The sequence below is a fragment of the Drosophila elegans genome, unplaced genomic scaffold (assembly GCF_018152505.1).
Source record: "Drosophila elegans isolate 14027-0461.03 unplaced genomic scaffold, ASM1815250v1 contig_149, whole genome shotgun sequence".
Classification (NCBI taxonomy): domain Eukaryota; kingdom Metazoa; phylum Arthropoda; class Insecta; order Diptera; family Drosophilidae; genus Drosophila; species Drosophila elegans.
This window is the reverse complement of record NW_024545513.1, coordinates 16,137,000-16,164,729: the sequence shown is the minus strand read 5'-3', so window position 1 is coordinate 16,164,729 and position 27,730 is coordinate 16,137,000. Positions and strand designations below refer to the sequence as shown.

At 39.0% G+C, this 27,730-nt stretch overlaps 4 protein-coding genes across 6 annotated transcripts; 2 read left to right on the top strand and 2 right to left on the bottom strand.

Annotated features, from left to right (window-relative positions):
- Positions 1–332: 332 nt before the first annotated feature.
- LOC108137589 (innexin inx1) lies at positions 333–21,172 on the top strand. Of its 3 annotated transcripts, XM_041707061.1 has the most exons (7): positions 333–432; positions 2,050–2,177; positions 16,566–17,032; positions 18,484–18,591; positions 19,545–19,700; positions 19,773–20,125; positions 20,279–21,172. In XM_041707061.1, exons 3-7 carry the CDS (start codon positions 16,784–16,786, stop codon positions 20,499–20,501), a joined length of 1,089 nt encoding a protein of 362 aa, XP_041562995.1. In that variant the 5' UTR covers positions 333–432; positions 2,050–2,177; positions 16,566–16,783; the 3' UTR covers positions 20,502–21,172. The 3 variants fall into 3 exon arrangements, with proteins under 3 accessions (XP_041562995.1, XP_041562996.1, XP_017114810.1); XM_041707062.1 differs by lacking the exon at positions 2,050–2,177 and having other exon boundaries at positions 341–432; XM_017259321.2 differs by lacking the exons at positions 333–432; positions 2,050–2,177 and adding an exon at positions 11,765–12,283.
- On the bottom strand, positions 5,556–6,213 carry LOC108137595 (U-scoloptoxin(05)-Sm1a). Its single transcript, XM_017259327.2, has one exon. The coding sequence runs from the start codon at positions 6,163–6,165 to the stop codon at positions 5,722–5,724; it is 444 nt and encodes a 147-aa protein (XP_017114816.1). The 5' UTR covers positions 6,166–6,213; the 3' UTR covers positions 5,556–5,721.
- Positions 21,173–21,685: 513 nt separating the features above from the next.
- Positions 21,686–22,799, top strand: LOC108137593 (leucine-rich repeat-containing protein 57). The gene has a single exon (XM_017259324.2). It carries the CDS (start codon positions 21,923–21,925, stop codon positions 22,637–22,639), a length of 717 nt encoding a protein of 238 aa, XP_017114813.1. The 5' UTR covers positions 21,686–21,922; the 3' UTR covers positions 22,640–22,799.
- A 391-nt stretch (positions 22,800–23,190) lies between these two features.
- LOC108137579 (probable peroxisomal acyl-coenzyme A oxidase 1) lies at positions 23,191–26,206 on the bottom strand. Its single transcript, XM_017259310.2, has 2 exons — positions 25,126–26,206; positions 23,191–24,406 (listed from the first exon to the last, which is right to left on the bottom strand). Exons 1-2 carry the CDS (start codon positions 26,082–26,084, stop codon positions 23,317–23,319), a joined length of 2,049 nt encoding a protein of 682 aa, XP_017114799.1. The 5' UTR covers positions 26,085–26,206; the 3' UTR covers positions 23,191–23,316.
- Between the last annotated feature and the right edge of the window lie 1,524 nt (positions 26,207–27,730).

Below are 27,730 nucleotides of genomic sequence, written 5' to 3'. Positions count from 1 at the left end.
TCATTTCATTATAAATATATTTTTATTTTTAAGAGAGTCGACATTGTTTTATTTCAGCTTGAAGCAACAGGTTTTTGTAGGCACATAATAAACAAAAAAAAAACTCTCTAATTTGGTGTTTGGTATTTTAAAAAAATGAAACAAAAACCAAAACCCAAACCGACCAGACACATTTGGTGGGGCGTGGAGTGTGGGCGTGGCCGACAGTTTGTGTCGAGTGGTGACTGCGGTTGGGTGACCCAGTTAGAGTGATCCGCTGCGGTTTCGAAAGTGCTTGTTTCGGAGCTGTCAGGCCGAACCCAGTAAAAAAGTCCAACTGCGTGGATGGGTCATTGTCTCTGGCCCACGACTGGAAAACTTGAATAGACTTCCATCAGGCGATCCCGAGATATTGGCTTTGGTTTTCCGACTGCATATACCGAACCCCTCGAGGTAAGTTTTACTAAAAGATGACTATCTCCTCTAGGTTTGTGAGAAATTTCAACGGTTTCTAATGTTAAGTTTGTGGTAGTACTACTAAGTTATTGGAAACGTTTTAAAAATATTAAAATAACGAATAATTTTATACATATTCTAAACCACAACGCAAAATCCAATCAATCTGCATTAATAATTGCATTAAGACATAAGCAATTTTTTGACAGATAGATAATTACATAGATAGATAGATATATAAATAGATAGCTGGATAGGTATATAGATAAATTAATAGATAGTTAGATACACACATAGTCTATTAATTTTATTACTCCTTACATTGTATACAAAAATAGATTTTTATTAGAACAGAGATAAAATAATTATATACATACATACATATTTAAGTGCAGAAAAATAAGCGTCATTCCTGATAAACTTTTTAGAAACTCCATGACCCAAGTCAGAGTTTCAGTGAAATCAGTGCAAAAGATAACGATTTATAATGCCTCGCAACAAGCCGCATAGAGACATTTACACATGCCGCTCTGTCATAACCAAGTCCATATTTGGACCGATTTTCATCTGCGCTTACTACCCCCCACAGATCCTCAGTTTTGGCTGTCTTTAGCAATCAATTAGTACCCGAAGCTTCGGGCCGACACATTTTGCACTCACTTTTGGCAACTGTTGCCAAATCGGAGTCGCAAATCTTGCGCCACTTCGCTTCGAGGTGTAATGGCAAGCTAGTTATGACACCTGAGTGCCACCAAAAGCGGCAGCCACCATTCGCATCTGAATCCGATTCTGAATCTGATTCTGAATCCCAATCGGAATCCCCAGTGATTAGCTGACAAGATTTCGCTTTGATAGTTTGCGGTCAATGCCAACTGGCTTAGAACGAATTGAGTCTGACAAAAGTTCAACTTTCAAAGCGCTCAGGGGAGATATTTGCTGACCGAAGAAGGCGTCTCCTTCTCCTCTCTATACCGATCAGGTTTATTTCTTGTCGCCACTGTCGCCAGATCTCCATGTTTTTTTTTTTTTTTTGTATTTTGGTCAGATTTAACTCGATTTGGAGCTATTCAGTTTTATTCTGTTTTGTTTGGTTGTGTTCTTTTCGATCCGATCGCCGCTTGCATATCAAGTGATTTCTTTCGTTTGGCCGGCGTAAAAGCCCCAACAAAGCAGAAAAAGCCAACTCTCGAATATATCAAATAATAAATAACGTGCTTGGATCACTCTTCGGTTGCCGGAGTTTATTTCTTATCGGTAGAAGTTGGTCCCAGTTTTTATATAGATACCACCTCTAGAAGTTTTTAAAATGAAAATATAATAAAACTTTCAGCTGAAGTGTTTTTGTTTTCATAATTCATCGTAGCGAAATATTTAAGAAAATATTTTTTTAGATCATAGTAAATATTTGTTGCTATGTCGTTGGATATATAAATATTGTTTATATTCTTAACTGGAAATGGTTTACAATACTACATATATTACATAAGTTTCAACATGCATTTCCATTATAGATCAATGTTCTTTTCTTTAAAAATTCAAAATCAGTATATTCAACTATTCGACTTTATCCTAAAGGTATATCTCCCTTTTTTTGGCTTTGTTTTCTTTTTTCAGTGATTGTTGATTGTTGATGTTGCCATTGTTGTTCTTTTACCCCCCGCCTTGGTGAATGACCGTTAACATTTATGAGATCGAATTTGGAGATCGAAATGGACTTTTGGTCGTGTCTGTTTCTCGTTTGGGTATGTCAAGTATTCTTTTTTTCTGCTGACTTACTTGTCCTATTGAGTTGTCTGTGTTCGAAAGAGCTGGAGATCCGTTCGGCTGAATATACATATGTAGTTGTAAAGGTGTGCGTGAAAACGATTATATTTACACCATCTTAACTTTGAAAAGATCAAATTTGGTATTGGAGAAGGTGAAAATCTCCTATATGTTGTATGTCATTTAGATATAGTTAAGATATACTTACCATTGTAAGTTATATTGGTATGTACATAGGTATTCCCCATTCCCGTTTAAACAGTAGTCTAGACTGCCCGCCGAGTACCTTCAATTATCCAAATTGATGCGACAATTAACACTTTTGAACTTTTGCAGCTGCCTGGGAATTTCAGACCTCAAGAAGGGGTTGCAAATTGGGTGCCTTCGAGAGCTTTATTATGCCCCGTGCCTAGAACGGAATTTGTTGCCAATAAATTATATGCAATTGGGACACTTGTTGCATACATTTATTTCCCAATCTCTTGGCATGCAAATTTATTTCAATTGCATTTAATTTGTGCGGATTAGCAGACACCGCTATAAACCGTAGAAAAGGGGGTCCTGTTTTCAAGGGGAGGGTGTTGTTTAGCCATAGTAGGGCTGGCCTCCCAATTATGGCGATTTATTAGCAATTTATAGAAGTTCAACCGGGCCTCATTTGCTTTTCAAATTTTGGGTACAGTTTTTGTCGTTATTTCCTACCACGTAATTTGAGTATTTCTAAGATAATTGGGATGGGAATTGGAATTGTAATAAGGTGTTGTTGAGGCTTATAAGTTCGTTTTTTAAATAATATATAAATGATTCTTAATCTCTTAATATTCTACAAATCTTAATTTAAATAGCACGCAAAAAACCAAAACGTTTTTGGTTGAAGGAATCCACCCTCAAAAAATGGTGAACACAAGTGAACGACCTTCGTCGATGGAAATTTCGTTTTCCGCAAAGGAAAACTTCCGTTCTTTGTGTCCTTTGTGTCATCATCTTTTGGAATCCTTGGGCTTCCGCCAATGACGCAAACATTTTCTCGTGTAGGTCAGTTACAGTTGAGTTGCGATTTTGAGTTCGGATTTTGAGTTGAAGTTTCTTTGTTGGCAATCGGGAACAGGAATCAGGAAGCAGAAACAAAGGACATGGCTCTCTCGGGCTCTCTCGACGTAGCTCTCTCTCTTTTGCTCTGTCAGTTTTTGGGTGGGAGAGATCCACCCCCAAAGGATAATGACGCAGCAGCCTGGCGAGAGCGGATTTTCCAGGAAGCAGTTTAAAATTTCAGGGTTGACCAGATTGTTTCGGGGGTTGTTCCATATTATCCACATTATTCTCTCTTCTCTTCCCTCTTTTTCGCTTCTATTTCTCTACAATTTCTTCTTCCTCCACCTCTTCTCTTCTTTTGGGTGCAGCATGTGGCACACGTTTCGAAATTGTTGGGAATTTACGAGAATTTTCCAAATGCGTCTGCTTTGTTTATAAATATTTGATTCGGTTTTCTCTCTTTTCGGTCTTTGACAATGACCTTGAACATCTGCTATGCAGATCTATTTAGGATTCGAACTCCTCCATAATCTCAAAATTCTTTTCAATTGTTCTAACAAAAAATTAATATCAGCTGAAATGTTGTCGACCTAAAGGCTTAAAGCTTTTTAATAGTACTGATATATTGATAATGATTTAAGGTTGAACTAATGAAATACGCTCGTTGTGTGTAAAAATATAATCCCATAAGTTTTTTACTTTTCACTGTGCAACCAAAATCGAGAGATTACAGTTCTTTGACATCATAGTTCCATAATAAGTATACATTAAAGATATAGAATATTAAGTCTAGTTTGATGACTAAACTCACCTATCACTAGAATACATTTTAAATGTCACTCACATTATTCCATCCCATTTAACACCATAACACCTCTCAATCAACCTTAGTTCCTATCTGTGTTTGAACAAAAAAAAAATTGAAAAAACGTAATATTGTTTTTCTTTTTTTTTTTGTCATCTTTAAATAAACGAGGCAAAAACGTAATGAGAGTGAAGCTCAAGTGATAGAAGACAGGGCAAATGTGTCAGTTCAAATGCTGATAAAGAAACGACACGATTAAGTATGTTTACAAAGAAGGTCTGGATTAAGCTTGGGACTTTCAATATTTCTATACATATGGACAAAAAACTCTGGAAATAGGGGTCATTGTGATTGCCTTTTATTTCTAAACCCAGCGTTAAAATTAATTTATATTTCATAGATCGATTTATAAGGACTAAATGAAATATTTAAATTGATTTTCCCACAGATTCATTTGACCTTTGATCCCATTTTTTGAGTACATCTTTTCTTTGGCTTTACACTATTTTATTCACCGAGATCGGTGGCCAGCTCGAATTAGTGTCGCATGCCCAATGATAGCGCCTCAAGGCACTTTCAATTTAAGCAATTACGCAACTGTCCGTCCGTCCGTCTGTCCGCTTGTCCGTTGAACTGTCCGTTGGTCTTTTAGCGGGAGTACATGTTTTATTTTCGTTTAGCCCCAGGTTGCGCTCTCTTTGAGCTTAATCAACCAGCCGCAAATTGATCTGGCTTAAATGATCTCGTTCAATTGCCAAATGGAGGAATGTCAAATCCAATTCCGATTGATTGCGTTCGCCGTTCGATCGGAGGTCACCAGTTTGTCGTCGGCTTTCAAAAAGGCGGTCTCCGCATTGCCCTGGGAATTTAGACTTCACTGTGTCACCGATCGAACTACTCAAGGTGATCTTCGGATCTAAAAGACATCGGGTGTTGTACCATTTTGGGGTGAAGCCAATTAAAATATAACTCAGATTTAACGCTCCCTTTTTCGTTAAATGGTTTCTAAATTTCAATTTTCTAGACTTAACTTAGTCTGTAGCATCCACATTTTGTTTTAAATTTTCTCACAATTTTGTTAAGCCATAAACAAAAAGTTCTTAAAGTTATAAAATTGTTTATTCATTTTTTTAAATCCTTAAATACGAAATTATGAAACATGTTTTAATACTACAGTATTAATATTTTTAAAGCAGATAGCTTTGATAATTCTATTGTTATTTTAAGATAATGTGAATTACCTTAAATAGGTAAGCGTCTAATTCTTGGTACATTTTAACATTTTACCATTTTCTTAGAGTATATGTTATATGAAAATAAAATAGAAACCATTAAGTATCGCCCTCGAATTGCGCAAGCGTGGCTTAAGAAGAGAGTACCAGATAGAGAGACAGAGAGAGAGAGAGAGAGAGCATCGAGCAGATTCTGATTTACCTGTTGTTTCACTACCAACAGTTTCCCGCTCAGTTGTCGTTTCATTTCCAGCTGGTTTCGTTCCCACAAATACAACAACAGCTAATTTCTCGATTTTTGTTTATATATTTTTGGTTTTGTGTTTTTGTTTTTCTCTATACTATCGAGTGTTTTGTGTGTCAGTTACTTTGTTACAACTTACAATTAACAAAAAAAAAATATAAAGTGGTGATGCGGCTTTATCTCTCTCTCTCGCTCTTTCCATCTGTCTGTCAGCGTCGTATGAGCCAAGTGAGAGTGAGGAGTGCCGCTGCCACGCCCCATTCCAGTTCCAGTCTTCCAGCGGCATTGCATCCGTCCGTATCACAAGTGTAAATGCAGCTCCGATAGTCCATACGATCGCCCTTATTTCGCACATAGTCACAATAGTTTCCCATGTCCTTGGAGCTACAGAATCTTTTTGCGCCGATGCCGCCCTCGAAGCGCCCCACGTGTTTCACACAGAATTGCGCCCCATGGACACTGGAACAGTTTTGGGGCTGGATGTCAGGCTCGTCGTAGCGCTCAAACCACTCGCCGCACTGGAACGGATGCTCCGTATCGCTCGTGTCGCATACGTAACACTCGATCGCCGATACCGTTAGCATTTGCAGGCTCATCAGGCACAAAACGCTTAAAGCCAGGCTTACAAACCAGGCGTAGTGGGCGTGCCACATGGTTACGTCACACCAATAATTCGAGGCTAAACTCTTTGTTCAAAATAAGCAGTCAAGTCAGCGTCGTCAGCAAATGCCAAGTTTATACTGGAACTGAAACGCCGCTGCGACTCCGTTCCCGTTCGTTTCACTGGCCAAAAAGAGAGCGCCATGAAGAGCGGGAGCGATGAGCGGCGGCTTTGGCTCGGCGATTTCCAAGCCAGAACTAGCCAGTTCCAGAGGTCAGCATAGGTCAGACAATCAATTTTTGGGTACTTTTATTGATATTTATAAGGCTGCTTTGAAAACCAGTCTTGAGTATGAGAAAATAATACTTTCCCAAACTCAAGATCGGCTATATTTTGAATTGTGAATCATATTTAGTCCAGTTCCAGAGGGCAAAGTAGGTCATCTAATCAATCGTTTATATTAAGACATTTATCTGCGTATTAACACGTGTAAAATAATATATTTCAAAATTTGTTTGTGCTCAAAAGTCAATATCTAATACATTTTGAACACAATTTAAAAAAGGTTTACAGACAGTTTTACAAAGCAACGTAAAAAAAAAAAAAAAAAAAACTAAACTAAATTATATCATTGTAAAATATAGCATACTAAAATATGTATATATAGGATTTTTACAAATCAAGTTGTCAAGATCTTACTTCAAATGCTTTTGGCATCTCTGACGCTAACTGGGCTCTCTCACTTCAGCTGCTGTTGTTTGTTGTTAGCAGAACCGGTTACCAGGTAACAGGGCTAGAGTCTCTAGGGCTAGATTTTTACCACACATCCTTGGCTGGCGCCCTGGCAATCGCTAATCGGGAATAGCTATCGCCGGGCCCATCGGTTATCGGCTTTGACCCCACCTGAAACTTGTTGTGCAGCCAGCAACAGGTAAAAAGCACTTAGTACGTGACGCGTAGCATAAAAATAAACAAACGGGCTCACATAGAGTCAGAGTTTTCAGATACAGATACAAAAGCAGCTCTTTGCTCTTTGTTCCTCTGCCTTGTCTCGTCTCCCAAGTTTATGGCTTGTGTTGGCATTTTTGGTATGCTTTCTTAGGTGGTTTTACCACACACTCACCCAAATGGGTATTCCGATTTTTACAAGTACATTGATTTTTACAAAAAAAAAAGTATAAGATATTTTTTTTTTTTTTTTTTGTTTTGTTTGCTTACAAAATTCAGATTAATTCTTATCTGCGTGTTATAAATTACAGTTTTTTATGCTACATAGGAAAAACTATTTAATACAACTAAAATCAGATTATATATTTCGCCTCCATTAAATTAAACATTTCATTTTGCATATTATATTATTGTATATATTTTAAAATGTAATTGAAAAATAAAAGCCAAAGGTTTCTATAGCTGTTTAATTATATATATTTTAAATTGTGGGCGTTTTTTATATCTCTTTATTTACACAATGCTCAGAACTATTTTAAGTCTAATTACCAGGGCTGTAAAGATTTTATGGAAATATTTTTTTTTAATTTCATAGCAATTTAGGATTTAAGAAAACTAAGCTTATCAAGCTAGAAATGTAGTTGAAAATGCACCAATCCCTAACAAAATTCACTAAAGTGGTATGGTTTCGCTGAATATGGTAAAAACCCCTAAAATGATTACCAAATCATAATTGACGGCAGAAATTCAATTATACCACTGGGAAATTGTGTGTGCCAAGATTGTTATCAAATCGTCTAGGGTGTTTCAAGCTTCGAATCCCAAAGTGCCTTTACATTCTTGTTTCTTTTCATTGGAGTGGGCAACTCCAAACCAAAACGAGGCCATTCAACTTACTTCTGCGTTTCTCCAACTGCTTCTTGGACTGGAGAATCTTCGTGAAGAGAGAGCGGGAGCATGAGCATTGTCAACCGATCAAGTATTCCAGCACCACCACCCAATTGGCCAACACAACAAAAACCGAGCCAAGCCCACGACTTGGTAATTGAAAGCCAAGCGGGTTTTCTCGTTTTGGACCGATATATACTTATACCCGTAACTTCAGAATCAAAGTGACCAAGATTGGAATGCTGCCAGAAGGGAAATAATTTTAACAACCATTCAACATTGAGTCATTGCGATCCGCACTTGTGCCCTCGTGTTTTCAGCTCATTATAGTCCCAAGACGGAGCTCCGAACATGATCTTCATTGGGCATTAACAACCAGAAAAACAGTCGTTCTAACAATGCTTGGTAGAGAATCAAATGATGGAAAAAGTCAAGTGCTCTTTGAATATGTATTTAAATGTTTCCTAAGGCCGTTTTTCGGCTCATTTTAATGGCTCTATCTTTAGATTTTTGGTTACAATGCGAGGGAGGATCACTTAAAGATAAGTCAATGTACTTTTCATGTTTGTCAAATTGATCATTATATGATCAGTTTTAAAGGCACTTTGCTTGGGAACATAACAAATTGAAAAGGTTTTAAGGTCAAACATATCGTTTTAAGCCAAAATATACTTGTGTCAATTTGATGGTCATACAGCTTGTGTTAAAAAGATGGGCTATTTTTAATTTGATCATAACATACAATTTCCTCGAAAAAATCTTCATTTATGGCTGCCTTTAGTAGGTAATTCCTTGGTATAATTTTTACGATTTTTTCAGGAGATCTTCGTACTCCGTGCTTATTTTCTTACGAAAGGAGCTCTATTTTTAGCATCTCAAGATAATTCTTTTCCAACTTGTGTGATGAATTCCAGTACCACGGACATTGACGATCTCCGTTTACTTGAAAACATATGCCTGGTCTCACTCTATATATAGAACCCTTTGGATGTTTTACGGGATGCTGGGACCCCAGCATCCACAGATGTGCCCTTTGTATTCCAGTACTTTCCACACGACTCCTTTTGATCGTCGATCTTACTTGTTCGATTGTGTACACGTACGCAGGTACACGAAGAGAAAATATTCGAATGCGTTAAATAAAATAATAATCAAACTTAATTTTGGTAATAGAATTATAGATCTAAATCGTTGAAATATTACTACTTAATCTTTGTTGCTGTCCGAATTTTATATTTAATAGTTTTCTTTTTTTTCTATTTCTTTCATAATGATCTTTGATCTTTTTTTCTGTGTAGAAAAAGCCAGACATAAAAGGAAGTTGCAACACCCCTCGTCGGCAACCCCCTGTTTTCTCTCTTGCATTCTCTCTTTTTCTCTCTCTCTCTCTCACTTCCCCATCCCCTTTTTATCCTCTTTTAAGGAAGCAACCCAAAAAGGAAGTTGCAAAAACAGGAGCAGCTGCTGCGAGAAGTGAGATTTGCACACAGATGAGTGAGCGTGAGCGAGTTGCTCGAAGAGAGGAGTTTTGCCACTAGAGAGTTGGTTTGAAGGAGGGACCATTTCCATTTCCAAACACACTGAGACAAATACACATGTATAAATCAGCGTTCGTGCTCCTGCTCACGTACAAACCAGAGTTCACCGATATCGATACCACCGATACCTGGTGCGAGTACGTCAATGGACTTAAATGTCTTCGTGAGGGCTTAGGGGGCTATCGGAGGCTTGCGGGGGGCGTGTGGTTAATGGACCGATTGCGACAGACGTGACACTTGGCCAAGTGAAAGGTACTACCAATGATACCTTTGTCCACATGTTTTCGGCATTTCGTGTGGGTACAGTTTGTGTGAAGAGAATATCTGTTTGCTGGCCTTTAATTGCACATGTGCGAGTCGATTTAATGTAAATATCAAGTGGGGGTAGACAATGTTATCTCAAACGATACAGAAGATAATATGAAATAAACATTAATAATAATATATAAAACTACGGACAATTCTCTTGAACGGACAGCCGTTTTGGCTGATTGTTCAAGAAAAAGTTTTCGGTGGCTTGTGTAATAACCCCGAACCACTTCAAACTTCAATTGGGGCTTCAAGTCGAGCTCCATTTGCTCGTTTCTCATGTCCGTGGCAATGACAACGCACTTAACATTTTACCCTGTCTGTATACATTCTTTTTTTTTTGGGTTTTGATTTCTTTTTGTATGCCCGAAAGTGCGCATTTATTGTGGCCCCATAAAAAGGCCGTGTCAAGACGACCGAGCCCGAAAAAAACCTTAATTTAAAATTAAAAGCAACACGAACTCGCCGCATGATACAATGGAGATTGGGGATGGGGACACGACCGATTTCTTTAGGGCCAAAACGTAAGACAAAACCAGCAAAAAAAAAAAAGGGCGGGGGAATCCAGGCCGAAATGCGGTTGCACTCCCCACACTCCCCACACTCGCGTACATATCGTGTATAGACATAACTGTAATTTGAGATCTGACCATACATATGTATATCAAAGGGGCATAATGGCTGGGTTGGCCAATTGACAAACTGACTCAATGACTGACTGACAGAACGAAGTGTGCGCACACGCCGAAAGATTTAGCAAACAATCGGATCCGATATCACTCGGTTTTCGACGCGAAACACGTTCTTATCGAGATCCATCCAGAATCACATGAAATCCCTGCTGAGACAGGGAAAATTCAGATTAAGTTCGAGGATAAAATAAACAAATGAAATAAAATCAGCGAATATTTATAATATCAAAAAAAATGATATCATGAGATCTTTCATACAATTGAATGATCTTGATATATGTACGAACAACAATCATATAGGGTAAATACGTTTCAAGCAATTACCAATTGAATGAAATATAAGTTCAATCCATCAATCAGTCATAATTATTCAACCATAAAAAGTAAAATGCGGTATGATCTTTGACGCTTTATTTAGGTAAGTTTTTTTTACCGCCCGTTGTAATTGAAAGTTTCTCCTTTTCCTTTTATCAAAGATTTTTACCAAAATCAGGTTTATTTTGAATACTGCATATTTACTTTTTAGTTGAGCTCACTTCTAAAAACCAATGCGAGACCATTTCTTAAACTACATCCATGCTGAGAACGAAAACAAACAAATTTTCTTTAAAAATTTGTTAATTTTTTAAAATATTCATTGTAATTTAAAGTAAAAATAAATGTATTTAAAAACTACACATGCTTTCTATTGCTTTTTTAGGATAACAGTTTTCAGGTACTTTCAGAAAACAATCTTAAAGATACTTTGTAAGATCCATTGCAAGCCATGTCGAACATTTCTTGCAGTGCACATATTAAGAATTTCGAGTTTTCCTTACCTTTTCGTAAGCCAAAACAACAGAAAACCGAATCAAGAGGGCCAAAATGCACGAAATAAGTGAACAAAAAACGAAATTCGAGGCAGCCAAGCAGGAAAAGAAAAATAAATAATAGGGAGCTCAAAGACTTATATAGTGGGTAAGAAGAAGTATGTATATCTCCTGGACAATTGCTGCTCCAATTTTAGTTCATTGCTAGCGATCAGTTTAATTTAAGGCTTAATTCGTTTAAATAAACAAATGGGAGAGCGAAAAAGAGAGTGAGAGAACGAGAGAGAGTGTTTCAAAAAAGAGAGAGTTAAAAACCGAAACTCTCTCTTCTCTCACCGCCAGCTGTTTCAGTTTCAAGTGAGCGAGAGAGAACGGCTTGGAAATGGAGAGCGGAATGGCGCGGAATGGGAAATGGAATGAGAACGGAATGGGCTTCGGTTTTGAGTGCGAGTCGCTGTGAAATTTGAAATCCAAGCGGCAGTCGACGGCGACGGCGACAGCGTGCTACAAAAGCCATTGCGAGCGTCTACGCGGCGCTCGAAAACACAGGAAAACTACAAAATTCAAAACACAACAAACACCCAGCGAAAATCGAGAAAAACAAACCCTACACGGTATACAATATTCGAGAAGACCGCTTGCTTAAAAAAAGTTACCATAGTTTTGAAGAATTTCAGTTTTAAGTTGGTATTTTTTCCAGTGAGTGTGTGTGCGCGGTTTTTCTTAAAAACCTATTTTCGAAAAAAAAAACCTTATTTAAGGCACAGTTTTCTGCATTTAAGAACCTGTTCCCTTGCTAACTATACGGCCACCTGGCAGCTGATTCGAAAAATAAAACACAAATTTTAAGACGAAGAAGAAGCAGCCCCAAAACAAACACACACCCACACACGCAAAAGCCATGCTGTGACACAAAATAAAACAATACGAAGACAGGCAAAACAAAAAAAAACCGAAGAAGAGCCTAAAAGACAACGGAATTCTGCGTAAGTTAATTAACAAAAAAAAAACCTAAACTTAGTGAAAAGAGAACAAAAATGCATTCTTCATCATTCCAACGAAAGCTGTCTAAGACGAAGCTTTCGAGCCGAGCTTTCGAATAACACAAGATGACTTCTGAAGAAGGTGGGCGACAGGGACAGAGATAGAGACATTCGGATTAGTTGTATAACTAAAACCCCTGAGATTAAGTGAGATCTCAACTGCTGCGTCTACTTTGATTAGAAGCCAATTAAGCCAATTGGATTTGATCGGTAGTCAGGTGACAGCGAGAGTTCTTAGGGATTCTTTTAGGTACAATGATGGTATTTCGAGTACTAATACTAGGCTTGTATTGCCAAAAACTAATCAAGAAGCTTCTCTGTAATAGAAAAATACTTTGGGGTTGAGCGGATTCCTTTGAGCTACCTTAAATCGTCATGTTCATTGCGCAAAAACAGTCATCAGCATTACTTGTTTTACATTCCCTCAGCTGATAATAATCAGCATTATGATTTTTTCTCTTTTGATTGATCTTTTGCATTCCAATCCTTTAAATAAATTCGGGTTTTTCGGACTTATCTTTTTTAAATTCATGTGATCTTTTTACATGCTTGACTCTCCTAGATTTTCATGAAATCCCGTGTCTCTTTCCTTTCTCTGCATACTTCTCATTTCCTCTTTGATGTTCCTCTTATTAGCTTCCCTCTTTCCCATCTTCCCCTCACCTGTATCCCCCCTTTTCTTTCGTTTCCTCATTATTTCCCATAAATCTTCTCGCTTCATAATTTTTCGTGTTTTAAAATACACAGAAAAAAAATTTCACTGATTTATGTTTAATTTTAGAATGGGTTGATCAAATAATTTAGGGTTTGAGATAACGAATCTGTTAAATTTGCTGTATTTAAAAAAAAAATGATTATATACATATATATTTTTATAATATACATAATGTTTTGTTATGGGATCTATTTCGGTATCGATTTTTGTTGTCGTGTATCGGCTTACCTTAGAAGTATCCCGTCTGACGGGTTCGGCGACATCTATGGCATCTCTTCACTTCGCATCCCAAAGATCCATTTTGCCCCTCACAAATTCTTCCCCCCCTCCAAACGGAAATGGTCAATTTAGGTGACGCAGAACAGTGGCGACTCATTGTTTTTGAGCATGTGTCGCCAATCAGGGATTCAAATGGGGGAGGAGCACGTAGTGGGTACCACTACCTTACCTCACCTTCTTTCCCACCCTTCTTCTCCGTTCTATCTGCCCCTTTTCCCAGCCTTAGTATCCCTATTATGTGCACGCTATGTTGCGGTTTCTCCATTCTAACGATCCCATCACATACCATACCATCCGATCCGATCCGATGCGGTCCTTCCCAAGCTGCATGCTAAGTTACTAGCCGCAGAAGTGGATGACCAAAATGGTTTTGTTCTGGGCCAGCTGCCGCGTAAATAGATCGCTAGCGATGGCAGCGTGAGACGATAGTTATCGGTATAAGCTTTTAGGACTTGAGATTTAGGTTTATGTCTGTTGTAATAACTTTCTCTTTGAAGTAAATTCAAACTTATATATATATATATATATGTACGTTTCATAACTGGTTATCGTATTTGCAATATTTAAGCTTGATACTTTTTTTAATCGCAAGATTTAGTACTTACTAAACAAATTTTTTTGCTTACTTTTATTAAACTTGACTGATTTGTTGTTTGCCAATTGTTGACTGATTTTGTTGGTATTTTTTTTTTGCTAAGAACTGATTTATTGAATATTGAATAAGAATAGCATATCAAGGTGAAGTCTTTCCGCTAATATTTATTAACTGAATGTTGTAATTCACGTAACACAATAATGTGGTTACAAAAATCTTGCGTACTGATCTTAGATATTTGTCATTTCCTGTGCGTGAGCCGTGTCTGTTTCTAGTTTTTTTTAATGCCACCCCTAGTGTGCCACACACACGCACACCCCGAAGGGCAACTTCCGCTCTGGCGACCAGCTGCTAGCCAAAGCCAAACAAAAAACCCAATAAAACACCAACCAAACCCTAATGGAAATGAATCAACTTAGCTCGACTCAGAACTAACTCGTTGTTCAGACGAATGCAATTAAATTGACGTCACAACTTCAAGAGACAGACTCCCGCAAAGCAGAAACACAAAAAAAAAAAAAAAACAATGATTTCAAATTGAATTGCAAATGCCATTGCAATATTGCAATTGCCATTGCAGCTCTCGTGCTGTTTGCATTCATGTTAAGGTTAAGCATGTTAAAACTTTTAAAAGACCCGACAACAAAGTGTACGAACACCAGCAAAATTGGCAACGACAACGACTAAATCAATTTGCAAAGTGAAACAGTCACTAAAAATTCAAATAGCGAAACGAATGGTTAACTAAGTAAAAGGGAAACATGTTTTTCCTATTTAAATTTAAATAACTGATACAAACCTAATTTGTGAAGAACAAATATTCAAAATTGATATTACTTTTTCCATGTAAATCAAATCATTTGAGTCACTTTAGGAATTAAAGTTATTCAAGATCGTATAAAAACGGTCAATTCCATATGCTTTACGCTGACTAAATATGATTACCCTACATTTTAAGGGTATCCAAAACAGACGATTGTCAAGCGGCGGCACGTAAAAACATTAATGCAGTTTCGACGACCTTTTCGCCAAACAATTGGCAGAGCTGACACCTAAAACTAGCCCCCTATTTTCCGTTTTCCCCCCCTTCTCTAAACTCGACACAAATTGCAATTTGCACAGCGAAATTTTCACAAAATCCGCAACTATCAGCAAAACTTTGCAGTCCATGGTCCCCATGGCCTTGGCAATGAAAACGCCGAGGAAAACTAAAGAAAATCAACAACAAGTGCCTGCTGCATGTGTGTGGAAACGTGGAAATGTGGAAATGTGGAAATGGGGAAGGGAAGGTGGGAGGATGTGGGCGGTGGGCCATTGTTTATATGGCTGCAACTTTATAAAACCCAAAGGCAAACTCAGCGAAGCGTTGAGGGGGGCACTGCAAAAAAAAAGGGGCGGGTTTTGGGCCAGGAAGGAGACAATATATGTGCGGAATGCGTTAATAGATGGATTTTTTGGTGGCTGAACTTGACTTCCAACTCGTAGAGTTTGTTTTAGTTTAAATGCTTAAGAATTTCGGGATCGTTTATATCTTAGCTTACAAAAATCAAATGCAGATAATAAGATGAATACTAATGTTTTCAATTAAAAAAAAACCTTTTTGAGTATTCCAGTCTTTACATCAATTTGTGTGTGTAACACAGTTAGAAAAGACCAACCTACAAGCCTTTAGCGATGGAATTTGATTGATAAACAATAAAATAATGTACTATAAATAAGTATACGAATGCTACTCATACGAAATACATATAGAAAAATCTCTTCAAGAGTGAAATACCGCAAGTCAACGAAATCGTAACGATTTAACATAATTGAGAAGGGGTCTCCCAGTGGCGCTTGGGTCAAATGCGTTGCACAAAGATCGCGAGCGGAGTGGGCGATACAGAACCACTGGAGGTGCATTGCCCCCAGATGGATATTTTGCCGGACAGAAGAAAGAGCTCGGACTCTGAAATCGTCTCAGATGCCAGCGGGCCACACAGGCAAGTGGAGCAAATGGCAATTGGTTACTTAAATGGCGCATCAATTTTCCCAGCTGACAAGAGAGTGCTGAGCTGCTCTGCTCTGCTCTGCTCTGCTCTGCTCTGCTCGTCATCGTCGTCGTGGCTGTGAAATGTATCTTTAATTGAAATTGAAACCGTCTCAAGATTCTATTAGTTGATGTTGATTTATGCCAAAATACTCACGCTCTGCGCATTTATCAATCAGAAGCTCACAGCTCTCGACGAAATTCTACACATTTCGGCAAACATCAATGGCTGAGGTGTCGTCGCTTGTCTTCCAATCAGCGAAATGTACTTCACAGATACCGAGATAGCAGCCTTGTATTTGCTTAGTTTACCTACACAGAAACTAAATTGAGTGTAATGGAGATCAAATTTGATTGTATTTGATTAAACTAAACCCCATACGAATGGACTTTCACTGTCACATTGTGTTTTTGGTATCAAAATATATTAAAAAAGATGATTGAACTTGAAAAGTGATAGCAATTTTGCAAACAACCTTTTGTAAAGCATTGATAACCCGACTCAAATCATATATATAAATTATGAAGAAAGTATGGCTAAAATTTTTGTTTTATTTTTATCGTCTAGATTTTGAATCTAATTTGTAATCTTTTTATATACTTACAGTTGATATGCATCGAAAGTTGAAGGGCAAGAGAATACGAAACAAGACAAGAATCGGCAAAAGAAAGTTGAGAACGCGTCTAGCATAACACCCATTTTTGCGATACGACCAACAACACTGCCGGAGGAGAAGCTCCTGATCCTGAAAGATCCCGACTCCTGACTCCTCATTCCTGATTCCTGATTCCTGATTCGCCCGCCGAGACCCAAACTGTGCCAAAATGTACAAGTTGCTGGGTAGCTTGAAGAGCTACCTCAAGTGGCAGGACATCCAGACGGACAACGCCGTCTTCCGGCTGCACAACTCCTTCACCACGGTGCTTCTGCTCACCTGCAGTCTGATCATCACCGCCACCCAGTATGTGGGCCAGCCGATCAGCTGCATCGTCAATGGCGTTCCGCCGCACGTGGTCAACACGTTCTGCTGGATCCACAGCACCTTCACCATGCCGGACGCCTTCCGCAGACAGGTGAGTCCGGAAGAAATATTGTGCATTTGGGCAGAAAAACTACTACCTTAGTAACAAGAATGTTTTATGCTTTAGTTATTTTGTGAATATTTAATTACAAAAAAATATAATCAAAAATTTAAAACTTCTATGAACATATTACAATTCATAAGTAAATAACAGACCAGTCAACCAACTAGTTCAGTTAAATAAGTACCTCCTTTATAAGTACAATAAGTTTCCTATAAACATTTTACCCCATTTAACATTTTCAAAAACCCATCGCTTCTTGGCTATTTCCTTTCAATCTAAGCACTTCCTTTTCAATCCAGATCTCCGGCACTATACAATTAAAATGGTATACCTCTCATCCACTGCAAAAACCTTTTCGATCCCATTTTTTGTTTAGTTTTTTGTCTGCCTGTCAAGTTTTCTGTACGCGGGACACGTCCGACCCTTTTGGGGAGAAGCAAGGTATATCATACGCGTATATGATATGTGCAGTACACACACATAATTCAAGACCGGCCTATAAAGCAATTATAAACTGGGCGTTGTCTGCTTCTTCCTCCTTTCTGCTGCGGGCAGCGATTTGTACAATCGTTTGCAGTGGAAAAAAAAACAAAAACAAAATCAAGAACGCCAAAAAAAAAACCGAAATTGAATTCCCCACGGGTGGAACTCCCCTGTCCCCCAACACCGAAAAAAAATATTGAACCCTGATCAATTAAATTTATTTTAGGTAAATTTATTAAAACTTATTCTTTTGCTTAGTTGTTTCTCTCCATTTCTTGTCAAACATTTTTAAATCGATTTTCAATCTTTTAAATGCATAGATTGCAGTCCTTAAATGGATATGGCAAATAATAAAAACATTGCTAATAATAATAAGAATCCAGTTCATTCGAATTCGATTTATTATTGTGATCTTTGAACTGGCATAATCAATTATTAAATTGAACTTATTCATTTAATATTTATTATATATTAATGATGATATTTAAGTGGAATAAGTATGCATAATTTTTCTCCTTGTGTACATGTTCTTAAGGTTTGGCTCATATTTCATGCAAGGCAGGAAACTGTCCGATAACTCCTTTTCACGATTTCGTGGAATTTTTTTTATTTTCGACAGTTTGACCGATCAAATTTCCCGCCAGTCGCACTAAATAAGTGAACTAAAGTTTGTTTGCAGTGTGTGGGCGGAATTAAACAGGGAAACCATGTGGAGACCTGTCTGGAAACTCAAGTCGCCATTTAGTTGGCTAGTTAAATTAATTGTGGCTATCTGAAGTGACTGACTAAGTGTAGATTACAGTCTTGGTATAACCATCTGTGATCTTGTGAAGCAGATATCTTAAGTTAAACAAATAATAATAATACCTTTATAATTATTTTCAGTTGTTTTTGTTTTTTTTATATTTGTATTTAAGCTATTTTAATTCGTTTTGGTTTCTTACATTCTTCTTCAGGTTGGTCGTGAGGTGGCCCATCCCGGTGTGGCCAATGATTTTGGTGATGAGGATGCCAAGAAGTACTACACCTACTACCAGTGGGTGTGCTTCGTACTCTTCTTCCAGGTAAGTTTCGTAGCAGGTAATATAACCTGAGATAATCTTACCAGCTAAGATCCCTGAATCAGATTCAAATGTTAGACACAGATTACTAATAAACAAACAATTATCGTATCTCTATGATATGAGTGTTCACAAATTTACACTTGTCGGTTGGTTAGCTTAAAAGATTACGATATCATAATATAATATTATGGAAGAATCGTAAAGATCCGTTTACTTTTTTTCTGTGCAGCAATGGACACAAACATAGTTTGTGGTCTCGATTCTTCTTCGCAGAGGCAATCGCTCCAATTAAGTTCAATTGAATGCGTGGCATGCGTGGATATATAGTGAGATATAGGGGAGTGCTATCATACACTGGTAGAAAGTTGTATATCTTTTTGTGAAACATCTACTACAATAATCAATGTTATAAAAATATATAAATAATTTAATGTGTAGTAAACAAGGTGGTTATATTTTTATAACACAGTAGCAGATAAATAGATTATTATTTAAGGAACCCTTATTTGATTGATTTGCCCTTTTTTTTCTGTGCATTTGGACTGGGCTTTTGTGATCGGCTATGGGTCAACGTATTGCTCAAGCGGCGGAAACAAATGAGAAAAGCGCAACAAAAGTGTTTCGGACTTGTGAAATACCAAATATAATTAATGACTTGCTAAATAGCACGAACAACATGAACAGTGGCAATTACAACAGCAACAACATCAACAAAATCAACAACAACAATGTGTCAAGTGCTTCGACAGATTTCAATAAAAATGTTTGTTGAAACACATTCCTGCCCTATTGCCATATGACATTTCAGCTGGCAAATGCAAACATTATAACAAAGGGTTTTCATTTTTACGAAATTAATAATGGGTTCATTAGGCAATAAAAAAAAATTTTAATCCCAAATTCAAACTAAATCTAATATAATTAAAAAATATATATTTACTAATTTATTTTAGGCCATGGCCTGCTATACACCCAAATTCCTGTGGAATAAATTCGAGGGCGGCCTGATGCGCATGATTGTGATGGGCCTGAATATCACGATTTGCACTCGCGAGGAGAAGGAGGCGAAACGCGATGCCCTGCTGGACTATCTAATTAAGCACGTGAAGGTGGGTGTTGATCGGAGATTGGCTTCTTCCAGATAGCTGACTGAACGTATTTCTATATCTTTCTATTGTTAGCGCCACAAGCTGTACGCCATTCGGTATTGGGCCTGTGAAGTTCTCTGCTGCATAAATATCATCGTGCAGATGTATCTGATGAATCGCTTCTTCGACGGCGAGTTCCTCTCGTACGGCACCAACATAATGAAACTTTCCGATGTCCCGCAGGAGCAGCGGGTGGACCCCATGGTCTATGTGTTCCCTCGGGTCACCAAGTGCACCTTCCACAAGTATGGTGCCTCCGGATCGCTGCAGAAGCACGACTCCCTCTGCATCCTGCCACTGAACATCGTGAACGAGAAGACCTACGTGTTTATCTGGTTCTGGTTCTGGATTTTGCTCGTTCTGCTCATCGGACTGATGGTGTTCCGGTAAGATGCTGTTTAAATACATTTAAATAATAAATATTGTGGAAATTTGTGTTACTATTTAGTTAACCCACACTCTATTGTTTTTTTTTTCTTGTATTTTCTTTAAACACCCAAACATTATAAACAGTAATTGAATATTTCGTTTTTTTGCAGTGCCTGCATCATCTTCATGCCGAAATTCCGGCCCCGTCTGCTGAACGCCCGCAATCGCATGATTCCGATGGAGATCTGTCGTTCGCTATCCCGGAAATTGGATATCGGCGACTGGTGGCTCATCTACATGCTGGGCCGCAATCTCGATCCGGTCATCTATAAGGATGTGATGAGCGAGTTTGCCAAGCAGGTGGAGCCCTCCAAGCACGATCGTGCCAAGTAGACAGGATATGAGAGAGATGCCCCGATATGCCCTACGATATATCAAATACCCGGCCTGTTGTCCCCATCATTTTGTCCGATACCCCAAATTCCAAATTCTGTTTTGGATTATTATTTTTATTTAGCACAAATCATACTACTTAGTTGAAACTCAAGCCCTGGACAGAGCCACGCTCCCCGACGCCCTTTTTTGGTAGTTCTGTGATTAAGCCCTGACCTTTGACCCCTTTGACCCCTTTTCGACCTAACCCCTACCCGCTAACCCCTACTCCCTACCGCCAAACCTAAAACTATCATAAACATGGATTAATCAATGATCACAACTCGAATCGCTTGGCAGAAAAGACAACCTTTTTTTATTTTAATTTTATTTTTTGATTTTCCATCAATTATAACAAAACAAAAGAAAAAAAAGAAAAGAGATTTTCCTTGTGTTTTTTCTGCAGACAAAATCATTTTTTTTTCCTAATTTTAAACTTTAATTTAATACCTAGCTTTTATTTATAAATAGACAACAACACTAAAACAAAAAAGAGAATTCCCACAAAAAAAAGAAAAAGAAAATAATAAGATGCACTATTTTTGCATGAAATTGAGTAATGTTTTGAACGCTTCGGAACCAACCGATAATATAATAACAAATAAATATTGCTTTTGAGTCTTTCATAATAATAGTTTGTAGATTTCCATCGGAAGCGTTTGAAACAAATCATTTTTTTGGGGAAGCAACTGAAGAGAATAAAATGCGCTATGTTAAGTTTATTGTGTAGTTTTAGACGAAAATTGCAAAGGTTTTATATATACATTCATATATATATTTGACACTAAAATATGATATGAAATAAAAAACTTTTTACAACTGGCGAAAATTTCACATGCTTTTTTTGGGTTTTTCGAGCTTATTTTAAAAAAGATGTTCATATTCGGATAAAAAAACGGACAAATATTTAAATTCTATAATATACTAAAGTTTCTATATTATTTATAGCTATTAATTGCAATAATGGCTTGCATTCTTTAAAAGCCTTAAATTTTTTTTAAATTTAAATTTAAGTTTTTTTAATTTTGTAGCTGGTTTGTGTCTCCGCTAGCATGCGTCTAGCTAAGTTTCACTCCAGATAGTCACGTATTTTAGGTGCCTTTCCATTAAAGCATATTTCTAAGTATTTGCGGTATTTTCACCTATTGCAAGTACGGTCACACTGCGCCAAGACATCGTATATAATTAATTATTTTATTGTTTTGGCCACCTGCAAGTTCCTAAAAGTGTTTGTTTTGCAATAAAGCCCTAGGGACATAGGGACAAAGGCCGCACCCTTCAAATAAGCAGAGTTTGAGACCAGGATTAGTCATCGGTTAACCACTGCACTAATTGATTAGCGGAGGAGCCACCTTGTTGTCCACTGGTGATAGCCTGGCAAAATGGGCAATAAACAGATTAAACAGCACTTGGAGACGGCCCAAAAGACGGGCATTCTGAAGATCTCCTTGCAGCGCCTTCAGGAGTTCCCGCCGCAGCTGAAAGCCTACCCGAATGTCCTGAAAACCCTCGATCTTTCCGAGAATCGCTTCGAGCGAGTGCCCGACGAACTGGGCAAATTGACGCTGCTGAAACACCTAAATCTCAGTGGCAATCGACTGGTGGAACTGAACGAAGTGGTGGGCGAACTGGCCAAACTGGAGGTGCTCCTGCTGATGGACAATCTGCTCACTAAGCTACCAAAAACACTGGCGAACTGCAGCCACCTGAAGACGGTGAACCTGAGCAATAACCAGCTGAAGGAGTTCCCCACCATGTTGTGTGGCCTCAAGCAGCTGGATGTCCTGGATCTGTCGAGGAACAGGATCACCGAGGTGCCCTCCGAGGTGGGTGGTCTCTATGTGACCGAACTGAACCTCAATCAGAACCAAATATCCTCGCTGGCGGAGGACGTGGCCAATTGTCCCAAACTGAAGACCCTGCGGCTCGAGGAGAACTGCCTGCAGGCGGTGGCCTTCACACCACGGATCCTGAAGGACTCGAAGATCTGCAACCTGGCCGTCGATGGCAACCTGTTCAACTCCAAGCAGTTCACCGATCTCGATGGCTACGATGTCTACATGGAGCGCTACACGGCGGTCAGAAAGAAGATGTTCTAGATGATCCGCCCCTCGGTTGTCCAATTTTCCAATTGCCTCTTTATTTTTTTTTTGTGTGTGTGTCCCCCCAGTCTTTATATATCGGTGTAAACTAATTTAATAGCTTAATTCTATATGCCTACAGTGTAAATCGTTATGAATAAAACGAAAAAGACAACTACATCAATGGAAAGCTAATCATTTCAGTTGGTAAGTGGCGATACCTAATGCATACATATATATTATTAATGAGTTTACACTCTTTAAACGGACTACGATTGTCATTCTAATTAAAACAGAAAACGCTTAGCAACTAAGAGAAAAAGAAAAATTCATGTAATTCTCAAAATGAGTTATTAATTGAAATAGGAAAGAATTGAAGTTTATTTTTTTTTTAACTAAATAGTGTTGAAATTTAGTTCCAGTCTTTGACCAGATTATAGGCAGCTTTGTTTTTGGTTAGTAATTTATTTTATAAAAAATATATAAAAATATATAAACCAGATAACAAAAGTTAAAAAGTAATATAAATTGGAAAACCATTTTATTGTATTCAAAAATGCAAACCTCTGTTAGTGTAAATAGTTTTGTAGAACTTTAATAACGTATTAATTAACAATCATATTTAAGATAGGTGTAAAAAAAAAAATGGTTATGATAAAATGTGCCAGCAAGGAGATTCCTATCCCATCCTTGTCTCACAGCTTTCCCCGCATCATGGGCAGCAGGTGACTGTGGAAGGACGCGTTGACTGGCTCCTGGTTGACCGGATTCCTGCGGGCCTCCTCCATCAGTCGCTCGTAGACGCGACCATCGTGACAGCCCAGCGTGGAGCCGAGGACGCGATCGTGGAAGTCGAAGCCGTCCACCAGGGCCACCGCATTGGGACGCAACTGGGCCAGCAGCTCCTCGTAGCGACGCTCCACGAAACGCAGCTGGGTGCCATTTAAGCCGCTGTTCCAGCGCAGCACGCAGCCCGCCTGTCGCAGGAATGTGTCGATGACGAACAGCTCCACCAGTTGGCCCACAACGTGGGACACATTCTGGCTGAGATCACCCCTCCGCCGCAGACTGGCCAACTCATCCAGCGCATTCCGCGTGAAGAAGGCATGCGCATGGGCAATGGCCGCCGCGGTGAGTTGCCTGCCCGCCAGATTGCTGGCCATCTCGGCACTCACCTTCTTCGATTTGTGACCATTCTGGCTCTGCCACGCCTGGCGCACCTGCTCCAGGGCCGAAATCTCCAGGGCCCGCACACAGTTCGCCGTTAGGTCCTTGCCCCAGGCCAGACGAGCCGTATCCCTCAAATAGGACACACTGGCGGGCAGCACTTTCCGCTTCAGACTGTCCACATATTGGCGGACCAGAAAGCGAGCCGTCTGCAGCAGGAGCACCGTATACTCGCCCTCGTAGGTGTAGGCGGCGGCGGTCAGGCCATGGATGCTGTCAAAGTTGGCCGACGAGAGGAAGCCATGGCCACCGCAACTCTTTCGCAGCAGTTCCACACCCTCGGTGGCCTCGTCGGTGGCCACCGCCTTGAGGCAGCAGCTCAGGGCGTGCAGCTCCGGCAGCGAGTTGCCCCTTCCGCCAGTGTCGAACCCCTTGCCCCCGCCCTCCAGTTGCTGCAGCACCTGCTCGTAGAAGCGCCACAGCCAATCGGACACCAGGCGGTAGCACACGCCACGGGCAATCTGCGGCAGGATCTTGGCCTGCTGCGTGGTGTGATCCAGGACGGACACCTCCGGCCGATCCTCATCAATGCGGCTCTGGCGACGCACCACGGAATACCTGAAGAAGGATAGTTGAACAGGTAAGCATTTTAAATGAGGTAATTATGATTTGCAATAACTTAAATCAGGGAGTTGTATCATTAGTATGAGTTTCATTTTAAATATCTTAAAATATTGATTCTCTTTTCAAAGATATGTTAATGCTATATAGCCACAAATATTTAACAAATTAAATAAGTTTTATTTAGGGCAAAAATAATCGTCAACAAATAGACATTACAAATATTCTTTGTTAAATTACCTAAAACAAATTTATATTTTTGAAGAATATTATAAAAATGTACCATTTTAAAATCTGATAGGAAATGAATTTATAAACTAACGGGTATTTTTGTGCAAGTCAATTTTAAGTGGTTTATATTTAGATTAAAAAAAAAAAAAGATAATCAATAACTACATAGTATCAAAGTATAGAAAACTTACTTTGAAAAATACCTGAAGTCTAATTTCTTACTGAATAATTGTCAACCATATCAAACGGATTTGTTTTTATGTTCGGGTTTTTTTTATGATATAAATGCGTTGCAAACTTTTCCTACGCATTCAAAAGACTGTCATGTATGAAGGTAAAGAAAAAGATAATCCGATTCTAATCTGAAAAGACCTACATAAACTTTCTGCAATCTTCTCTGATTACTGCAGTTTATAGAGTTAAAAACAAGAGTTGTTTGAGCTGTGACAGCCGCATTTGCTAATACACAATCTAATCTAGCTCACCTGGTGGCAATGGTGGCTGCCTGCAGCAATCCAAAGAGCACATCCTTCAGGGTGATGACCCGCACATAGACCATGGTGCCGTAGAGCAGCAGCGGAGGTCGTCCCTGGACAAAGGTGCCATCAGCGAGGACCTGGGCGTTTTTCATTAGCATTTGATTTCGTGGAATGCGCACGTCGTGGAGTCCCAGGAAGCCATTGTTAACACCATTTCCACCCAGACGTGGTCCTATGTCGCCCACATCGACGCCAGGCAGCGGCTCATGGCTGCTCTCGTCCCGAATCCTCACCAGAAACGATTGCAGACCATAGTGTTTGCCCCGCACATACAACTGGGCCAGGACAATGGCCACATTGGCCGTGTTACCCAGTCCGCCGGGCCACCATTTGTACGAACTCTGGGTGGGTGTGTTCAGGATGAATTCCTGCCGCTCTGCATCGTAGTCCGCCCGCGTCTCGAGGCCACGGACAAAGGTGCCGTGGCCCAGTTCCGTCTGGGCATAGGTGCCCAGGACGCCGTCCATGTGCCAGGAGCGATTCAGCCACTGGGCCTGCTGCTCCTCGGTGCCCTGGCCCAGCAGAGTGGTCATGAACATGGAGAAGTGCACCCGCAGGGGGAAACTCTGCTGGAAGAGTCCGGTGCCCAGGGAGCCGGAGAGGAGCAGTCGAAAGTCCCTCAGCGTACTCACATCGAGCTGCAACTGCGGCTGCTTCTCTCGCTGCCATTGGCGCAGTTTGGCCAGGAATCGGGTGGAGCGGGCCACCGTCTGTTCGTAGCGTTCCTTGTAGGACAGACAGCTCGGATGCACTGCCTCCGCGAAGTCGGGATCGTTGTAGAAACGGCGCTCCAGGGCTCGACGCTCCTCCAACTGGAACGCACCGCCCGCCCACCAGCGGGCAAAGTCCTCGCTGTCCAAAGTGGCCGCTGCCCGCTCCTTCTGCAGATCCGCATTCACCGACATGATCTATATGCGTATGCGGTCTCGATCTCAATTTCGATTTCGATTTCGATCTCCCTCTCTGGGTTTTATTTTCCTCCAAGATTTTTGCAACCTATCCCGTCAAACTGCTCGATTGCACTGAGCACTGATGGTTGCAAAAAACATTTTTGCAGTACAAAGCATAGAAGCGAGGTCCACAAGGGCGTCGACAAATGGGGGTCCCCATTACTCCCATGCTAAAATCCCCATAAAAATCTAGATAACTTATGTTGGTTTACCTCACTTAAAGCCAAGAGCTTCAATGCCGTAAAAAAAAATACAACGAAATCTTAAAACAGTTGGCAATATTTCTAAATGGATGAAAAAGCATAGTTGTTATTAAAAATGCAAATATGTTAGCCAAAAAAAGATTTCTTCTAAAAAATGTTTAAACTAAGTTAAGTTACTAAGAATTTGAAATATTTATATATTTTATTTTTAGGGATTTGTTCGGAAAAACAAGTAAATTTAAATGAAGTAATATTTATAAGAATCAGAATCCGCATCACTTATACTGTTAATATTTATTAGTCTACCCCTTTCGCTTAAAAAAAATGTACAAAAAATACATATTATATATAGGAACCATTTATTTAAATAGGTTGTCAAAGCCTCTCATAAAATAATTATAAAAAGGCAACATAAACTAATTTGCTTAAAAAAACTAAAAAAAAATATAAATATCTTTAAATTAGAAAAAAGAGGTTAAGTGTATATATGCTAAAATATGGATTCTGTACCCCCTTGGATCATTCTGAGTATGCGCCACTGCCTCTCTTTCTCGTTCTGACTTGTTGCTGCTCCAACCGGTGTTGTTGCTTCAGAGGAGTCACTGAACTGAGAACTGAAAGTATCTGTGCGCCTCAGGATTGACCTTATTTCGGGCGACGCTTTTAATAAAAGCGGTTTTGTTGTCATACCTATACAATAATATACCTAAGATAAATAATGTTCATTTTTATATATGCAACATTAATGTAATAGTAACAGCTTCGAGAAAATATCAACAATTTCTTTAAACTAATTTTTAATGCTATCTTAGAATAATTATTTTAGATCGGTTTAACAGGTTTTTAGATGTAAACCTAGGTTCACCCTAGTGCGCGAGGGTACAAAGTGCGTACTGATCTGCTGGGCTCTTATCTTCTTTTTTTTCTGGGTCAGCATCGATAACAATAAAGGACAAAAAATACTCTTAAGGACTTATACTTTTTATTTCATTATGAGAACATTATAATTCCTAAGTTTTTTTTTATGATTTTCGTCCTTGGCCTTATTTGTGAAATAATACATTCAAAATGGACAAATCAAATCAAATATAAGTTTTTATTTTATTAGCCGGCTTTCTCCAATAATATTTCTATTTTTGGCAGGTTTCTTGTTATCAGGTATATGTGTGTCAAAACAATATGCAATCGGGGAGGACGTTCAAGATAACCCTCGAGGCCATTGCCAAATATAATTGAAAAAACGAAAAAACAACAGAGAAGCATAATAAAAAAGGATATTGCATTCGATTTGCTAATAGTTTTGATACATTTTTTTAACCTCTTTATAATTTACAAATTTAGGTTATTTTTTTTATAAAAAATAAAAGTATAATAAGAGAATAAGAGAAAATAACAAGT